General features: G+C 51.1%; 1 protein-coding gene across 4 annotated transcripts in view; it reads left to right on the top strand.

Moving 5' to 3' along the window:
* The window catches only part of ACLY (ATP citrate lyase), an 89669-nt gene that overhangs the window by 3421 nt on the left and 71093 nt on the right, over nucleotides 1-15155 (top strand). For 3 of the 4 annotated variants that reach the window (XM_074927041.1, XM_074927038.1, XM_074927040.1), the window contains exons 2-13: nucleotides 4236-4405; nucleotides 5911-6033; nucleotides 7459-7521; nucleotides 8184-8374; nucleotides 9294-9373; nucleotides 9858-9992; nucleotides 11845-11959; nucleotides 12449-12585; nucleotides 12962-13023; nucleotides 13147-13264; nucleotides 13405-13559; nucleotides 13952-14042. In XM_074927041.1, the coding sequence (XP_074783142.1) occupies nucleotides 4247-4405; nucleotides 5911-6033; nucleotides 7459-7521; nucleotides 8184-8374; nucleotides 9294-9373; nucleotides 9858-9992; nucleotides 11845-11959; nucleotides 12449-12585; nucleotides 12962-13023; nucleotides 13147-13264; nucleotides 13405-13559; nucleotides 13952-14042 (1429 nt within the window). In that variant the 5' untranslated portion in view covers nucleotides 4236-4246. Of the gene's footprint in view, nucleotides 1-4235; nucleotides 4406-5910; nucleotides 6034-7458; nucleotides 7522-8183; nucleotides 8375-9293; nucleotides 9374-9857; nucleotides 9993-11840; nucleotides 11960-12448; nucleotides 12586-12961; nucleotides 13024-13146; nucleotides 13265-13404; nucleotides 13560-13951; nucleotides 14043-15155 lie in introns of all 4 variants that reach the window. The other variant, XM_074927039.1, reaches the window with a different exon arrangement.

Genomic DNA, 15155 nt, shown 5'->3' on the forward strand with positions numbered 1-15155 from the left:
CTGCTGCTCCGTGTTTGAGTTCGGAGTCTGCTCTCGTTATGTCTCTCTGATTGATGAGGGACCTGCACGAGCACATACAGCCCGGAATTGCTGATGCTCTATGGATTTTTTTCTTTTCCTGCTGATTTCTAGCTTACCAATTCAGCAGACGGAAGCAGTTGTTTTGTGCTGTCTATCCCATGAGAAAGGCAGGGTTGGACCAGTGGAAAAACTGAGTGGGGGCGTGATTAAAGACTTGCTACTGATCAGGAAATGTCTCAGCGAACCCCGGCCAGATAGGGCAGAACAGCCTCATTCCTGCTCTTCTGTTGCCATGACACGAGAATTTTGTCATTTTCCATCTACTGCTACTGTAATAATCCTCTAGGTTTTCTGTCTTTACCCCAGCAGTGTTATTGCAAAAATGAGGTGATGAAATGGGCAGAGAAAGGGGGAGCAGCAGAATGTAGTGGCATAAAGGGGGCCAGTGAAGTTTGGGAGATGAGCAACCTCACAGTACCGTGCCCCTGCGTTCTGTGTCCTTCAGGTTTAAGCAATCCCATGTACGTCACTGTTGTTCCCACTGACTTTTTTTTTTTATACAAGGCTGTTTTTAATAAGACCTGAGGGATGTCTTGGGTCCAGTTTCCTGCAATTGCAGATGATTACATCTTGGTCATTGGCATAACCAGCATCAGCTTGATTGTTTGAGTTTGTAAATGTGGACTGAAGAGCTGCAATATTGTTTGGGGGCTCTGTGTCACCCTGGAGAAATCAAAAATACTTAGGGCTTTTTTTTTTTTAAGAAATACATTTGCCATTTTCTTTTCTCCATCTGCTGCTTCTGCAGTGAGATGTGACGCTCTTTCTCTGGGACTGGCCTTTGGCATATTGTAGAGTAGGCAGTGGTGGGTTTCTAAGGGCTTTGAAAGCAAAGGTATTCCAGCTTCCTACCAAGCAAAATAAATAGCTGCAGGTAACTCGGGAGCAGGATTTGCTCTAGGAAATAGCACTGCTTTAAAGCAAAAATCGTGATGGAAAGTTTTCAGCGCTACACTACAGATGACTTACTGTGGGCTGTGTGTGTGCAGCTGGGAAGACAAGGGAGCAGGGTGGTGTTTGTGGGAATTAAGGTTGGGGTTTCTTTTCTTACAGCTCTGCCAACTACTAGCCCAATGTACACCCACTTCTGTAGCTTTGGAAAGTCTTCCTCTGTAGCCAGCCTGTGGCTGGCTGACCATGGGGTAAAGCTGTCGGCTTTTGGTCAGAGAAGCTGGCAGGCTCTTTCTGGCTGTGCTTTTGACACAGAATTAAGAAGAAAGCTGTCTCAGAGCGGTACCATGACACTGATCCACAGTTAGCAGAGGGTAGATGCAAACCAGTTCTGCAAACCTTGAGACTCTTTAGTCTGATGCAGCGAGCCCTGGTTGGCTTCCAGCAGACGAACCGTCCTGTCCCCTGCAGCTTCCTCGCTAACGAAGATGAAGCAGTCGGAGCAGCTCTGCTAACCTCTGGATTTTTACTGTGGATTACAACACAGCCTACGCTCCTCCGGTTCCATGGCACATGCAGGGTGAAGATGGGCAGAGAGCTGCAGTCACCAGGAGGATTTTGTCCGAACACCCGCCGGCTCCGGGAGCCCCAGCAGCCGCGTCTGCAGCCCGCGGAGCGCACGGCCCCCCGCAGCGCCCCCTGCTCACCCGTGCAGGGCGCCTTTGCCCCCTCCGCTCCCTCTCTCCTTCCAGTCGCAGTTCCCATCCTCTGGAAAGCTGCGCTGGTTTGACACCGAGAGGAGATGAGCGTTTCTCTGTGCTTGGCCTAGAGGCGGAACGGCAGCCTGCCGCGGGAGGTCACACAGGGACTCCTCCAATGCTGTGGGCGCCCACTGGGACCCAGAATTTCCCCTTCGCTGGCTCTGCTTCCTCTTCCAACGCTGCTGCTGTTATTTGTTTCCCGATAGCTGCGCATAAATCCTTGCCTTGAGATAACTACTTTAAAACCGATGGTGTGACAGGGAGCTGGTGGGAGCAGCACCCAGGGGAAGTTCTGGGCTCCTTCTAAAGTTACTAGAGAACGAGTAGCCCCAGGCCCTGACCCAATCCAGTGGCTCTCAGTGTTTCTCTGAGACAACTATTCCCACAGCATCTCTGCACAGATGTGTTTTAGAATGTCTCTTGGAGAGCAGGTGGAGGTAACGCAGCAGCCTCGGGTGGCGCTTGCGGGGGCTGTCAGGTTGAAGGGGGCCGGGGGGTGGGCGGCATGGGGGGCTGTGTCCCTCCGTCCCTGCTTCCCAGCGCCGGACAGAATGTGCTTGGTCTCCTCTGGCGCGTTCACAGGAGCTCCCCTCTCCTCAGGCTGGGATGGCTTCGGTACTGGGGCAGTAAAGACAAAGGGGGGGGTATTTTTAGCAGACTGAGTATTAGGTGCAAGTGTTTGTGGTGACAAGAATGGGGGTTTGATTCTAAGAAGAAAGACAGCGTGCTTCAGAACTGTGGTCTGGTGCTGTTTGGAAATGGGCTTAAACTGGAAGCTGCAATCGTGTTGGAGTTTTACATAACAATAATTCTCTGAAAGCAGGAACACCGGTTTTAACATTTTTTGCCCTTTCTGTAGCTTCTCCTTTTCTATTTTGACACTGGAACTGCATTTGAGAAGATGTTAGCAGCAAACTCGACTGCCGGTCCTTAAGCCTAGTTAACAGCTTTCAGTAACAGCACTTGCTTTGTCCAACCTGTTACATCTGGAGGCACACAGAGCACGCTGCCTGCCTCCTGCTACGTTTTTCTGCAGAATAAATAGTTTGTGTACTGGGGGGAGAACAGACCAAACCGCTTTCTTCCTGCTCTAGGGAAAAAGGTCTTTATTTCTCATGATGGTTAATTATTCCCCAGCATATTCCGTGCTTGCTTATAGGATGAATAACTCAGTTGATTGCTATTGGTGATTACCCGGACAGTAGCACAAGAAATAACTGTGGAATTTTTAAACTGTTTCCCTCTGTGGGTGATAAGTGGGGTGTCTATTCTGTGATGGCATCGGCAGTCCGCCTTACTGAGCCCTTCACATGCTTCACTCTCCAGATACTCGGGTGGATCTGAGCTCTTCTTTTCTGCCTTGGTGCCCTCCTGCTCTGCAGCTCTCCCAGAACCCATCCCAATTGTGCTTTTTGAGTTTCCTGCCACGCTGGCTGTGCTGGGTGACCTCCAGTCACTCAGAATGCGGCAGGAGCCGCTGCTCAAGCTTCTCTGTCAGCAGTCTGACCCCTCAAAAAAATCAAAATCGCTTGTTGACCTCTGGTTGATCACAAGTCTCAGTTCTGATATGTGACACATGCAGACAGGTTCACTGGGATGAAGTATTCTTTTAAATAAATGTTTATTGCAGCTAAAAATAAATGCATCTTTGACACCTATGGCTGTTGCTGCATATAGGAAAGAAAAGTTGCAGCCTTGAGATCAGAAATGATTTGCTTATGTCAGTTTAGAATACAAAAAGAGAAGGCCTGAAATTAGGATTTTTTAAAAAATTGTTTTTTTCAAAACACGCCCCCCCTCGAAGTGTCTAACCTTAATCTTCGTTGTCTTGACCATGTTATTCTGTAGGGTGTGAACCTGCTTCCAAGACATCTAGGTTCTGAAACAAACGAACAAAAGCAGCAGTGTGAATGTGTTCTGCTTTTGGTAACATGGGCAACGTTTTCCCTTCCCTTTAGAACAAGGGGTGGGGGGGTTGCTGCTTTGCCTGCAGCCAGGCTCGGACTGGAAATGTGGCATGCCATAAGCAAACAAGTGCGAGGGAGGGTTTTCCTCTCCTGTCGCCTTGTCGCTCCCTGGTACTGAACTAAAGTGGTGGGTGTGTTACGGGGGTCCCACAGCAGCAGCGTGGGGTGCTGTGGGGTCTGAGACGAGCCGCCCCAGCTGGGCGCTCCCCTAGACCTGGGGGTGCTCAGAGCTGGCAGGTTTGCTAAAGGCACGGTGTGGCTGGGACAGGCTGCAAGGATTACACCTTTCCCTGCAGGCAAGGCTGGACCAAAACACTGTTCGGGGTGCTGGGATGGGGCAGAGGATTTAAGCAACACGAACAGTTCTTGTTTATTGGGTGACTTTTACAGCCCTATTTATGATGGGGAGACAACGCAGCCCCAGCTCTGTGTTTGCTTTGGTTCTGCGTTGGGTGCTTGGGAGTTTTCTGAGAGAACCAGACTCTGTTCCTGATTGCTTTTTTCTTTTTCTTTTCCTTTTTTTCTCTCAATTCAGACTAGGTAGCCATGTCAGCCAAAGCCATCTCCGAGCAGACGGGGAAGGAGTTCTTGTATAAGTACATCTGCACGTCCTCTGCCATCCAGAACCGCTTCAAGTATGCCCGAGTCACCCCGGCCACCGACTGGGCACGGCTCACCCAGGACCACCCTTGGCTTCTGAGCGAGGTAAGGAGCCCGACCCCGAGCCAGCCTCTGCCCGCGAGCAGCGCTGTGCTCCGGACCTCTCCCGCGGGACTGGGCGCTGCTGCTGCTCTGCCGCGTTCGTGTGCAGCACCGACAGAGAAGCAGGCCTTGCTTCAGGGCTGGTGTATCGCCTTCTAGGAAGCCTGATTATAAAATTCCTTTAAGGACTGTGAAACGCATGAGCAGAGATATCTGCAGACAAGAAGCTGTTAATAACCACACAGAAGGTAAATGAGGCGAATTTAGAGCAAGCAGGTCTCTTGAGCTGCCAGTCCCCGTTCCCAAGCCCTTACTTTCTGTAACAAGGGGTGCTTTCTCCACGGCTGGCTTTTACGCCCAGTCAGGACACTGCTTAGGTTTCCTGCGTCCAAGCAGCATGTCAGGGAAAACTTCATTTTTTGCTTTTTCTATGCACGATCTTTTATATCTCTTTACTTTTCATAGCCATGAACTTTCTATAGAGAAAACGTATCCAGAGCTCTTTTTATTAGTGGCTCAAGCTGGCTCCTTTCCAGTCATCAATTATATTAAGCCATTGGCTGGTAGAACACGAATGTTTCACAGTCCTCCACTGACTGATGGAAGTCCTGCAGTAAGTAATTAAATGTTCCGTACTCAAGTGCGTGAGTGGAACTGCAGGAAGGCATCAGCAGTGCTTCTCAGAAGACGAGCAGAAAGCCAGAAGGGAGCAAGGCTGCTCTCTGTCCTTCAGGGCAGAGTTCCGTAGTGCTGGAAAGGGCTACAGGGCCCAGCAGAGAGACCACGATCAGTGTTCTGAACTGCAGCGTGTTGTGGTCTGACTCTGCGCTGTATGTTGCTGAGGTTCAGGACATACCAGGAGAATGGCACCCATTTCTATTTAAAAAAAAAAAATATTTACAAGCTAGAGATAGGTGTGTTACCCATGGAGAGCTCTTCCTAGGTATCTTATAAAGAGCCACACCACTAAAATGTGGGTGCCCCTGGCCCCAGCCAGCCCCGCAGGCAGAGCGTGTGGTGACCGCGGGGGCTCTGTGAGCAGCCGGCTCTCACAGTTCCTCCTGAGGAGCCTCTGCTCAGGGAAATGCGGATTTCGTGATGCATCTTACCAAGACGGTTTGCAAAACTGATGGGATGCTGTACGCTTTTCAGCTTGCTTTTTGTACAGAAAATGAGTACATATACCCCATCCTAACAGCTGCTGTGGAAGAGTTATCAAAGTTCATCAGAAAAAGCCGACACAGACTGTCACCTCGGTCTCTGATGTATACTCAGCAGAAATATGTATCCCGAGTAGAAATAAGGCAGCTCTTCTCAAACTACAGTGTAAAAATACCTCTAGGCATATTGTACCAGGAGATGGGTTTGCCAAGAGATTAAAGAAATTCCGCAAGGACATTTGCGGTACAGAACTTAGTTCGGTTTTTGTTTCACCATCTGCAGAGAATCGCTCCACCAAAATCACTTTCTAATGCTTCTTTCTTTTAATCTCTTGCGCAATGTTGTAGCGTTTAGTGGTGAAGCCAGATCAGCTAATAAAGAGACGTGGGAAGCTCGGACTGGTTGGGATTAACCTCACTCTGGATCAGGTGAAGGTTTGGCTCAAACAGCGTCTGGGCCAAGAAACCACGGTGAGTGCTGCTTCGCAACGAAACCGTGAGACTCTCGCTCTGCCTTGTGTGCCTGCCTGCATGGCGGGAGCAGCCGGGCAGGTATCCCAGTTATCCCAGTTGTCCCAGTTATCCCAGGTACCCCTCTGGGCCATCGCAGTCTAGAACACGCGTTACGCTGGCGCCAGCGTGAGTGGGAAACGGTCCCACGTGTGTGGTTCCTGCTGGTAAAGGAGCACCGCTAACGACACACCGTGACGTTACCCTCTGCTCTCCGGGTCTGTGCAGGGCGTTAGTAGGGAATTGGTACCAGTTTGGAAATCCCTTCCACCTGGGGGTCAGTGGCTGACAGCTCAGGTGCTGCATCCGCTTGGCGCAGCTGCTTCACTTGCATGCCCACGGCAGATTTAACAAGTATAAAAGCTGTCATAAAATCATCCTCTTACTGCAGCCAGCCACTGGGTTTTGGCTGATGACTGAGTGTTACTTCAAGTCCTTATTTTAACTCCGTGCTGGCCTGTCGTGTTTATTCTCCTGGGAGTGACGCCGCAATGCCAGCGGCACCCCGGCGCCCGCGGTGCGGGAGCCGGTGCCGTTCTGCTGCCCCGGCCCTGCTGGGATGGGTTTGCTGCTGGCTCCAGCCCCGGGCCGTGCCGCCGGGCCCCTGAGGCTTGCCCCGAGGCCGTTATCAAAGAGCAGGCAACTGCATCTTGGAGACTGATGGGCGCTGAAATCGCTGCTTTAGCGTAAGGCAGGCACCGCCTCTGAGGGAAGGACGTGTCCGGGACTTGTCACCGGTGACCTTTGCTCCTGCAGGAGCAGCGGGTCTGTCCCGTGGGCTGTGCCGGAGCGTCCCTTGAGCCAGGAAACTCGGGGTGGGATAGCAGGGAAGTGCCTGCACAGGACGGTTCCTGGGGCCTTGCTGTAGCTTCTGTCCCTGCAGGAAGAGGCTGAAGGGTTCTCCTGCTTTCCGTGCTCACTGACACCAGTTCCAGGCAAGTGCTGGGCAGAGGCCTTGGCTCCTGCCACTCCCCGTCTGGCTCAGGGGTTCCCTCACTTCTGATTTTTTTCAAAGCTCCAAGAAGCAGCTCAGGCCACGGCGTTCCGTGCCGCAGTGAGCAGCGCTCTGTGCGGGTGCCTTCTCCGGGACAGGAGATGGAAAGCAGCTGCTCTGGGGTAACGTGCCCTGGTAGGAAGGGGGAAGGTGACGGGCTCCTGGGACCTGGGAAGCTCAGATGTCCTGGAGCGGTAGAGCAGCGTGTCTGGCACTGACACTGCTTGATGCTGGAGAGGGAGTTTGGTTCCCCAGGAAACGCAGCGGCGAGGTGCTGGGGAGGAAGTGATTTTAGAGCAGTGTTGATTAAGTTCTCAAAGCTTGTCTTATACTCTCATAAATGTGGATATTGGACAAGCATTTATTGTGTTTGTCTTGTTTTCTGCCTACAGATTGCTAATGCTAAGGGAATCCTGAAGAATTTTCTGATTGAACCCTTCGTCCCTCACAAACAGGTTAGTCTACCAAATAAAGCATTAAAAAGTGCTTTTAAATGGGCTCTGACTTGCATGCAGCGTAGATGGATTGATAGAGGGGAGGAAGCAGAAGTCTGGGAGGGCGCTGCTGGGCTGACAGTGTCGAGCGTGTGGCGAGAGCTGTTAACAGTCACGGTGGTCGCTGTGACTCTGCTGGGAGGAGGCTGCAGAGCACCAGAGAGGGTCCGAGGTGCTGGTCAAGGCAGCTGGCTGCTCCTTGAATCGCCCCTCCCGAGGGCGGATAACAAGCTGTTGGTGTGTGACACCCCAGTTTGTGCTGGTGAAACACTCCCACCCCGCCGTGGTTCGCGGAAAGGGCATAGTTACCCAAGGTAAGGCGCTTCCAGTGGGCGCAGGAAAGGCCCCTGGTTTGCTCTGCGGTTGTGTACGATGGGAGTGGTTCTCCCCAGAAATGGGAAGTGTTGTCCCTGGCGTGTTTTGCCAGGACGAAGCCCTCTGGGCCCCGCTGCTCCCCCTCCCACCAGCACAGCCTGTAGGAGCCCGAGGAGCCTCCGGGCCACTCCAGCGCCGCTCCCCCTTGGCAGGCGTAGCCGTGGGCTCGGTTGCCCCTTCCCTGGCGTTGCTGCAAGAGCATCTTCTTCAGGGTCTTCTCGCTAACGTCTGTGCCCGGGTCTGTGCAGGAGGAAGAGTTCTACGTGTGCATATACGCTGCCCGGGAGGGAGACTACGTACTGTTCCATCACGAAGGGGGGGTGGATGTGGGAGACGTTGATGCCAAAGCTCAGAAGTTGCTTGTGGCGGTGGATGAAAAGCTCGATGAGTCGGATGTAAAGAAATACCTCCTGCAGCACGCGCCAGCAAATAAAAAGGAGTAAGTACAGATGCGCAGTTCCGGGCACAGCCAGGCACCCAGAAGCTCCTCTATTTGAGTGCAACATCCCCTCGTTCCGTTTCACCCTCAAGCCTCCCCTCCTGCCCTTGCTGCTGCTCTCGGGAACACGCCGCGCATCCTAAATCCAAGTTCCCTGACCTCATCCGAGCCGCCTGGGAAACTCCCAGTGGTCACGGTGCTTTGAGCCTTGACAGCCTCAGTCTGCTGAAGTCTTGACCTCTGAGATGTTAGAGACACGTACTGAATTTCCATCCTTTGTGCCAGCAGTGAAGAGTTTCATTTATTTAGCAGAATAGGTGATAAGCTGTGAATCTGACTGCTAACTCGGAAATGTGCTCTCCTTACTCCGGCCTAGCCCAAGAAGGTGTTCTCTTGCTATTCCTACGCTTACTGCCAGCTTGTCTGTAGATCTCAAAGCTTCTTCTGCATCTCCTTTAATTAGATGCCTAGACCTAGTTATCTTAACATGAGTCATGATTTTTCCAAACATAACACAATCACTGCTGGCATTGTTCAGCTCTGAAGCAGCCTGTCACTAATCTAGTTTGTTGCAGCCTCTTCCCCATCCCAGCTAACCAAACTTAGTTCTGACCAAGATGTGTATCTGACTGAGAGACAATGATGCATTGCTGTCTCTTGGTGAGATTAATCAGACTGAACATCTATGACAGTTGTGAGCAACTGTATTCTCAGCAGTTTGCTGGAGTGTAATTAAGATGAGTCATCAAGGTCTGTCTTTCCTTGAGTCATCACCGAGGCTTCTTCCAGAGAAGATGAATGAGAATGAAAGAAATTGATACAGAGTAGATTTGCAGATTGCTGCTAATATAAATGAGGCAGAGCAGGCTGTGCGTTGTATCTGGCTGCTCTAATGAACTTGTGTTGAATTTTTTTACAGCATCTTGGCGAGCTTCATCTGTGGCCTGTTCAACCTTTATGAAGATCTGTATTTCACATACCTCGAGATCAATCCATTAGGTAACAGACACTTTGGGGAGCGGGACTTTCTGTTCTAGAAGAATGAAATGTGTACTTTATCCTTCTCTGTGTTACGTAGTTTGCAACCGTGCCAGGTGACATGCAAAAGTACAGAAGTGGCTGTGACGTGCCCTGGAGCTATTAGCTGAGTGAATCCAAAATGAGGACTGCAGGTGCTCTCTGCTACTTCATTTCCTGGTGGAAATGGAAAATTCAGTCTGAACTGAAAAACATAAAAATTGCTCTGTTGGATCAGAACAGAAGAGCACCTGAGCCAGGGCCTGGTCCGTGACCATGGTCATTAGTTAATTCTGAAGGAAACTCTCAGGGTTTGGTAAATACAATTAAATGACCTATGTGGAGGAAGGGGAACAAAGGTGGCCTAGATTTTGTGATGATCGATGTATGGTGTCAGATTTTATAAGTCTGTAATGCATGTCTCTGTATAAAACAGAGCTAATTCTGGTACTTTTTTCAAATGCAGTGGTGACTAAGGATGGTGTCTACATCCTGGATTTGGCCGCGAAGATTGACGCAACTGCTGACTACATCTGCAAAGTGAAATGGGGGGATGTGGAGTTCCCCCCTCCCTTTGGCAGGGAAGCTTACCCAGAGGCAAGTAACATCCCCCTCTGGCCCAAATCCCTTTGTTGTGGATACAGGATTAATTCCTCGTTGCTTCTGTGTCCGTGGCACTGAGGTTTTCCTCTCCTGGGGGCTTTGTGGCCGTGTTTCAAGTACCCCGGTGTTGCCACCCATGCGGAGAGCCCGTGCAAGCTCTGTACAGGTTGCTGTAGCGCTAGCACTTCCCACAGTCACGCTCGGAACTGCAGTTGTTTTCCATCTCTGCCTGGGTGTTGTTTCAGTTCTTTAATTCAGAATTGACTCTTTTTTAAATGGAGGCTTATATTTAACTTCATTCAGCCCCGCGCCAAAGCTCTGTACTTGTACACTCCGTCTTACATGGTTCTTGCCTGCACTGCTGCCCTGTCAGCATCGTTATTTTTTGTGGGAGCGCTGGTTATTGGCTGCCTCCTGGCAGCTGATGCTCCCTCATGTTTCAGTTATTGTTTCCGAGAGTAGAAGTTGTGTGCAAAGTCTGCATGTGAGTATGAATCCAGAGAAAGTTACCATCTCTCAGACTTCGGAGTAAGAAGATGTTAATATACCTGTTTTCCTGAGAAGTGATGACCACGAAGCGGCCTGCAGGCAGACTTGTTGTAAAGGCAGAAGTGCCCGTTCCCTCTCAGAATTCCCTGGGTCCAGACTATCGGCTGCACAAGCACTGCTCCCTGCAGAGCCCCCCAGCAGCTTCAAGAGCTGCTGGAAGTAGAGTGCTCTCCTTAACTGTTCTGTTACTTGTTTCAGGTGACTGTTCTACTCTTTCCAAAAGGATTTCTGTCCTGACTTTTTAATAATTACAACTGTGCTTCAGCTGGGGAAGGTTTTTGTAACATGGCCAGGAAATCCATTTAGCCATTTCTCTCCATGTAGCTTGCTGGATGCCAGCACTTAACTCAATTTGCTCTTAAAAGGATTAGTTCAGTTTTTTGTGTCTCTGAATCATCCCTCTGCAAGTCACTGAAGGTTACTGTGGCAGTGTCTTTGCTGAGAATTTTAATGAACTCCCAATGAAGTGCTTCTCACCAGGCAGGCACACTGATACAGGAACACCATGTTGAGCCAAATTACAGCGCTCTCGGTGATTACATTCTTGGCTGCCACACAGCCAGAGTCTGTGGCCATGGGTGTGTTGATTTAAAAAAAAAAAAAAATTTTCCTCTAGTCTCAGTCTGCGGAAAAGGTCAGAACAAGACTTTTCAGTTCAGATTCTGTGACTGTTGTATGTGGAACCGTGAAGCCCTGGAGCTTCCCAGGGCTGGCTGGGCAGCGGAGGGAAGGGCCCCCGTCCGTGGAAGGCCAGCGTGCTGCAGCTCAGTGAAACACAGCCGACGCTCGCCTGCGTTGCCAAAGTGTTTCATGTGCAGACAGGAAAAATCTGCTTCTGGATCTGCACTCTGCAAATGAAGTAATATCAGGTTTATTTCTAGCAATCCCTTGTGACTTCACCTGGGACAAGCAGGAGACAAACCAGCAGGCCTTATCAGGCAACATATTCTTTGGAGGGTCTGACTATTTTTTTTTCCCAAGAAAGAATCAAAATGTGAGTGTATGCTCAGGTTGATCCCCTTGGAATTTGTTACAGAGAAGGGTGCAAGCTCTCTAGATCCGGTCCCGTTTCGGTGTTGTGTCTTGGAGAACGCCCAGCACAGATCAGCCCTGGCCCCTGCGGGCTGGAGCTGGGTCTCTGTCCCTTACAAAGACGGTGTTTGTCGTCCTGCTCCCCCCTCGGAGCTGACGGGAGGTGTGGGAGCTCTGCATGTCCAGATGGGCCCAGCACTGCGAACCCTCTGGTTTGGAAAAGGAGGCTGAGGAAGGAAGTTAGACTGTGCTGCTCTGTCTGCAGGAAGCCTACATCGCTGATCTGGACGCGAAGAGTGGAGCCAGCCTGAAGCTCACCATTCTCAACCCCAAGGGCAGGATCTGGACCATGGTGGCTGGCGGTGGTGCCTCTGTGGTTTACAGGTAACAGGAACAAGGTTTCTGGAGAGGGGGGTGCATTCACACTGCTGGAAGAAAATAATTGATGTAGCCTCTGGAAGGGAGACTCTTCTAAAGCGATCTTTCCCACACCGTGACTGCTGGGGACCTCCTCCAAATGAAGATGCTGTGCAGATTTCTCCCCAGGCTGTGGAGTGTAGCGTCCCTTAGAGATAATTTCATTCTGGGAGGTTGAGATACGGTTTCTTTATGACTTGGAAAGGAACAAGCTGGCTGGAAGCTCTTCATGGTAATATCGTTGCTGTGGTAGTCACCGAGTTCCCATCATATCTAGGGAGCATAACAGGATTGACCACGACTGGCACCGAGAGAGCAGCTTTGTTTTCCACAGGCAGTGTCCTCTCTCTGTTACAAGTCCCACTTTCACAGGGATTTGGAACGCTTTATTAAGACTTTTACAGTGACTCCAAAATTATAACTAATCCCTTAAATAACTCCTTTCTTTCCTCACAGTGACACCATTTGTGACCTGGGGGGGGTGAATGAACTGGCTAACTATGGGGAGTACTCGGGAGCCCCAAGTGAGCAGCAGACCTATGACTATGCTAAGACTATTCTCTCCCTCATGACACGAGAGAAGCACCCTGAAGGTAAGGGAGTCACTGCAATTCCAGAGCCGCTCAGCTGCGTACGGGGGCAAAAAACTGAACAAATCTGGGCTGTTGCTATGCTTAGACCTCCCTGGCAGAGCTTTTAATGTACTGCTGCCTTCCGAGTGCAATGGGGATGCGTTTCTGTCAGCTCTTGTTTCAGAAACGGGAGCAAATGTGGCTTGATTGATTCTTAGTGGAAAAATTCTTGCTTGATTAAAAAGCTCTTACCTTCCAGGCTCTGCTAAACACAACTTACTGCAAACTATTGGCTAGCCTGAACTGCTGCATTGTTGCACTTTATGTCCAAAACTGCTTCATGATCTCACAGTACGCTGCGCTCTTAAAACAGTTTTATGCATGTTTCTTCCCTCAGGTAAAATCCTGATCATTGGAGGCAGCATTGCCAACTTCACCAACGTAGCAGCTACTTTTAAAGTAAGTGACTACGCAGGAGCGTCAGCAAACGCCCCAGTCGTCAGCCCCGAGCACCCTCCCAGCTCAGGGGGACGGGGTGAGCGTCGGGCTGCCCAGCTCACCTCTCCTCTGTGTTTCTTTTAGGGCATCGTGAGAGCAATTAAGGATTACCAAGGCCCTCTGAAGGAGCACGAGGTGAGGATCTTTGTGCGAAGAGGAGGCCCCAACTACCAGGAAGGATTACGTGTCATGGGAGAAGTTGGTAAGGACCAACCCTTTCCTTAAGTTTTGTTCTCGCATCTTGTTCCTCCCAGCTGCTTGCTGCTGAGCCTTGCCAGGGTTAAGGGCCCCCTTCGGCAGAGGCTCCCCGCCGAGGCTCACTGTTCTTGTGTGCACACGCAGGGAAGACCACGGGGATCCCCATCCACGTCTTCGGCACGGAGACGCACATGACCGCCATCGTGGGCATGGCGCTGGGCCACCGGCCCATCCCCAACCAGCCGCCGGCCGCAGCCCACACCGCCAACTTCCTCCTCAACGCCAGCGGCAGCCCCTCGGTGAGTCCTTCTCCCCTGAGAAGGGGGAAGCTCCTGAAGGCAGCTTCCCCTGTCCAAGCAGGCAGGAAACGGATCTTGGCCACTGTCGTATTTGTGCAAAGCTCTGGGGAACTGAAGGGGCTCTGCCTGCGTGGTTTATCACCCCAACATCCCTCCCAACATCCACCTCGCTCCTGCAGAAACGTGACCCATCAAAACCAAGAGTGTGACTCTTGCATCTGCTGGGACCTTGGTCATTTAGGAGTTTTCCCTCACTTGACTGAAATGGGCCTACCTGAGAATTACCTTTGGTTTTCTTTGTAGCCTAGCATAGCCAGAGTGGCCATCCCCCCTGCCTGCTCCGGGCCGCAGTGGCACCGTCCCTTACTGACTTGGGCTTCTGAATCTTTCAGACTCCAGCACCAAGCAGAACAGCTTCCTTCTCAGAGTCCAAACCAGACGATATTGCTCCAGCCAAGAAGGCAAAACCAACAGCACCTCTTGGTAAGTCCAGCACTGGAAATGATTGCTCCTAAAGACAGAATATGGCCTAGTCTAATGCTTTTTTTCATGGTATAAAGGGAAACAATTTTGTGGTACCTGTTTATCTTCGTTTTGAATTTAAGTGCTTGTAGAATGTTGTCACTTGTTGCGTGGATAAGCTCGTACACGAGGTGAGTCAGAGCTGCCTTGATCTGGGGTGTCCCTCTGAAGGGAGCAGCACGGTTTGAGATCTCCAGCCTCCCCACGTGCCCTTGCACAAGGCCGCGGGCAGCAGGGCAGAGTCCCCGCGCTGTGGCTGCTGCACCGAGGCCAGTTCAGTCCCTCGGGGTGTGCCCGGGGGATGCTCTGGAATTCCGGGTGTGGGTGTTCGGAGAGTCCCTCCTGGTCCCTGCTGCAGCCTCCTGGCCGAGCCCTCAGCGGTCGGTCAGGTCGGTGGGAGCTGGGACGTGCTCCCCAGACACGCGGGGTCAGAGGCTCTGTGCCGTGTGTTGTGTGTTTTTGTTGGGGGCTTTGTCTCGTTTTTTAGTTTGGGGGGGGGTTTCTTTACTGAAGCCTGTAGGAAGCTTCTTCAGCATGGTGATGTGCAAGAGCTTTGGCAGCCTTTTGCTTGTATTTGTTGGAAGCCTTATTGGGTAAGAGCACGTTGTATGGGGATAAAACAACAAACAGCAGAGCTGGGCAGGGACAGAATGTGGTAACGTCCCGTCCTCCTCCCTTGAATGTGAGGAGATAGTTGCCTCGTTTGCAACAGCACGACGTGATGACAGCAAGGTTCAGGTCCAATCCCGCTGAAACGCATCGCAAAACCCACTCCTGCTCTCTTAGTCATTGTGCACAGAGTTCTGCATGAGCGGTGCTTCAAAAAGATGTTGGAAACGCACATCATGGAGCTTGCAGCACAGGGAACTGCCACCTGAACCTGAAATGTGTTTGTGCTGGGATAAGCAAAAAGTTTCTAGACAGCAAAATGCAAAATTTTGATGTCCAGATATTGGAGAGGAAGTATGGCGGAGAGTGCTGGAGTCCCCTTGTTTCTTAACAAAAGCAGAAGCCAAAAGGCCCGAGTGCTGTGGGGAGGAGGGCGCCCTGCTCCTGGGGTGACAGCAGCCAGCT

The sequence above is a fragment of the Athene noctua genome, chromosome 25 (assembly GCF_965140245.1).
Source record: "Athene noctua chromosome 25, bAthNoc1.hap1.1, whole genome shotgun sequence".
Taxonomy (NCBI): domain Eukaryota; kingdom Metazoa; phylum Chordata; class Aves; order Strigiformes; family Strigidae; genus Athene; species Athene noctua.